This window comes from Pteropus vampyrus, unplaced genomic scaffold (assembly GCF_000151845.1).
Source record: "Pteropus vampyrus isolate Shadow unplaced genomic scaffold, Pvam_2.0 Scaffold51, whole genome shotgun sequence".
NCBI lineage: Eukaryota > Metazoa > Chordata > Mammalia > Chiroptera > Pteropodidae > Pteropus > Pteropus vampyrus.
Window position 1 is genome coordinate 975,991 of NW_011888832.1, and position 2,376 is coordinate 978,366.

The 2,376-nt window shown below is 38.6% G+C and overlaps 1 protein-coding gene across 2 annotated transcripts in view; it reads left to right on the plus strand.

The window, feature by feature from the left end:
- BBS2 (Bardet-Biedl syndrome 2) overlaps positions 1 to 2,376 on the plus strand; it is a 25,498-nt gene that overhangs the window by 6,584 nt on the left and 16,538 nt on the right. For both annotated transcript variants that reach the window (XM_023530635.1, XM_011360131.2), the window contains exons 3-5: positions 561 to 686; positions 960 to 1,022; positions 1,834 to 1,911. In XM_023530635.1, the coding sequence (XP_023386403.1) occupies positions 561 to 686; positions 960 to 1,022; positions 1,834 to 1,911 (267 nt within the window). The remainder of the gene's footprint in view (positions 1 to 560; positions 687 to 959; positions 1,023 to 1,833; positions 1,912 to 2,376) is intronic.

Below are 2,376 nucleotides of genomic sequence, written 5' to 3' on the forward strand. Positions count from 1 at the left end.
GTTGATGAAGATGTCCTTGAATCTTCCAAAAAGAAATTAAATTATGTTTTTGTACTTTATTCAAGAAGTCTGGGACATTTATTAATTCTAAGTGGTAGGACTATAGGTGTTTTACTATTTTTTGTACTTTTTAATAATTTTACAATGAAAAAGAGAAGTAAGAGAACTGGTAATAAGTATCAAAACGATTTCCATCCAAAATGGTTAAAATAGATTATAAAATTTGGGGTTTTTTAAAGGCATAAGTCTTGATTCTGTGGGTAGTTTGGCCTCTAAAACCTGGTGGTCTGAGAGAGCCCTGGGTTTGCAGCAGTTTATTGTAGCAGAGCAGCGTGTAAGGCCAAGGGCTGGAGCGTATCCTGGATCTGCGCTCATCCTTGCATAAGCCCACCTATGCCGCAGTGACTGTCCTCAGTGGACAGCCCTGGACTGTCTCTTGGGAGACCACGTGGCTTCTCACAAATGATGATAGAGACATTTGACTATCCAAATAAAGTTACCTCCAGCGTGCCTGTACATCGCTGTTATTTGAGATTTTATATTGTCTTTTTTTTTCTTAGGTAGCAGATGGGGCCAATGCAATTGTGTTGGGGACACTGGGAGACATTTCATCTCCTCTTGCAATTATTGGTGGAAATTGTGCTCTGCAGGGTTTTGATCATGAAGGAAATGACCTCTTTTGGACGGTATGAAGAACAAAACATTCTCTTTAGTTCTCTTAAATAGTTTTACTTTTAATGTTCTTTATTTATGAGTTTTGTTTTTGTTTTTTTTTTACCATTGACTAATGAATGAGAAAAAACAGAATGGAACCGCATTTGTAATTCTGTACATTAAAAAAAGGATATGCAAAATTTGAACAACACCTATTGGTGATTTATATAATCTTTCATGTAGCTAGGATATTCAGATTAAGTGAAAAAATATGGCATATTCATAATATTTAGTTTTATTTTCAGGTTACTGGAGATAATGTTCATTCCTTGGCTTTGTGTGACTTTGATGGTGATGGGAAGAAAGAGGTATGTGGGGGAGGAGATACTTCTGTGCTGGTTTAGCTGAAAATGTTCCCATGACAGTGATACTAGTGTTGAGAGAGGTGTTAGCTTCTCATGGTTGATTTTGGTACTCTTTTGCTTAAATAATGAGCTAACTGGCCTCATTTGTCTTTCTCTTCTCTTTTGAACAATAAATCACTTCCTTTGTCTAATAAAAAGATCAAGGCCAAGATGTTTTAAAGACACAGGACGGGGAGAGAGGGCAGAATGGTCAATGGTACCACAGTCATATTTATAACTTTATAAACTGCTTCTGATGCTTTGAAACTATATTAGCAAGTCATTTTCAATTTTGGCCAACTTTTTCAGGAATTTAAAAGTTTTAGAAATTGGCTCTCAGCCTTTGAAATTGTTCTCATGGTTACGCTAAAAGTTAGCTTCTTGAGCATCCAATGACGTGCTGTGTCGAGCAACGACTTTACCCCTCTCTTGTCCGTGGGTACCGGGCTCTGGCATTTGAACCAGGGCTTCCATCTGCAGGCAGAGAGGTGCTAAACTGGGGAGCACTTTGAGGCGCTCACTGGAAGCACATTCTCTGGCAAGATGTGTGGCCCACGTGGCCAGACAGAGTCTCTCCCAGCCACTTTGCCTTAGCTGACGGGACTTGTCGACCACGTTAGAGGGAGCCTCCTGAGCTATGCGGGAGGTTGGAGCTCTCGGGCAGCAGTAGCGACATACAAAGTATTATGCAAGTTTTTGTTTTATTTATGGAAAATTTTCTGTGTTCACTTGCTGAATTAAATATGCACGATGGTTTTTTTTTTTTTCCTTTCAGCTTCTTGTTGGATCTGAAGACTTTGATATTCGTGTTTTTAAAGAAGATGAGATCGTGGCAGAAATGACAGAAACGGAGGTATGTGGTGCCACCTCAGAATTATGGTAACCCGGGGCAGGATAGATCAACACAATCAAACATAATGTCAGATGAGAGAGCGGCGACATCTTTCTCACAATCCAGACAGTTTTAGGGTAAAAACTGTGCGGATTTAACAGAGCTGTGCTTTACTAAGAAAGAAACATTTAAAAATCTTTGTATAAGATATATTTTGGAAATACTGATCAAATAGAGGAAAATTATTGAGCACAAAGCCATTTTTTAAAATGAGTTAATACATCATCATCGTCATCATCATCATGGTAGCCATTTATTGTGCATCTGATATATGCCAGGCACTGTTCTAAGTGCTTTACGTGAAGTAACCCTACAACAACTCTATTAGGAAAGGAATATTATTCCCATTTTACAGATGAGGAAACTGATGTCAAGTTTCTTTGTTAAGTTGCTCACACAGGGTCATGGCTTTTAGTTAAGTGGCAC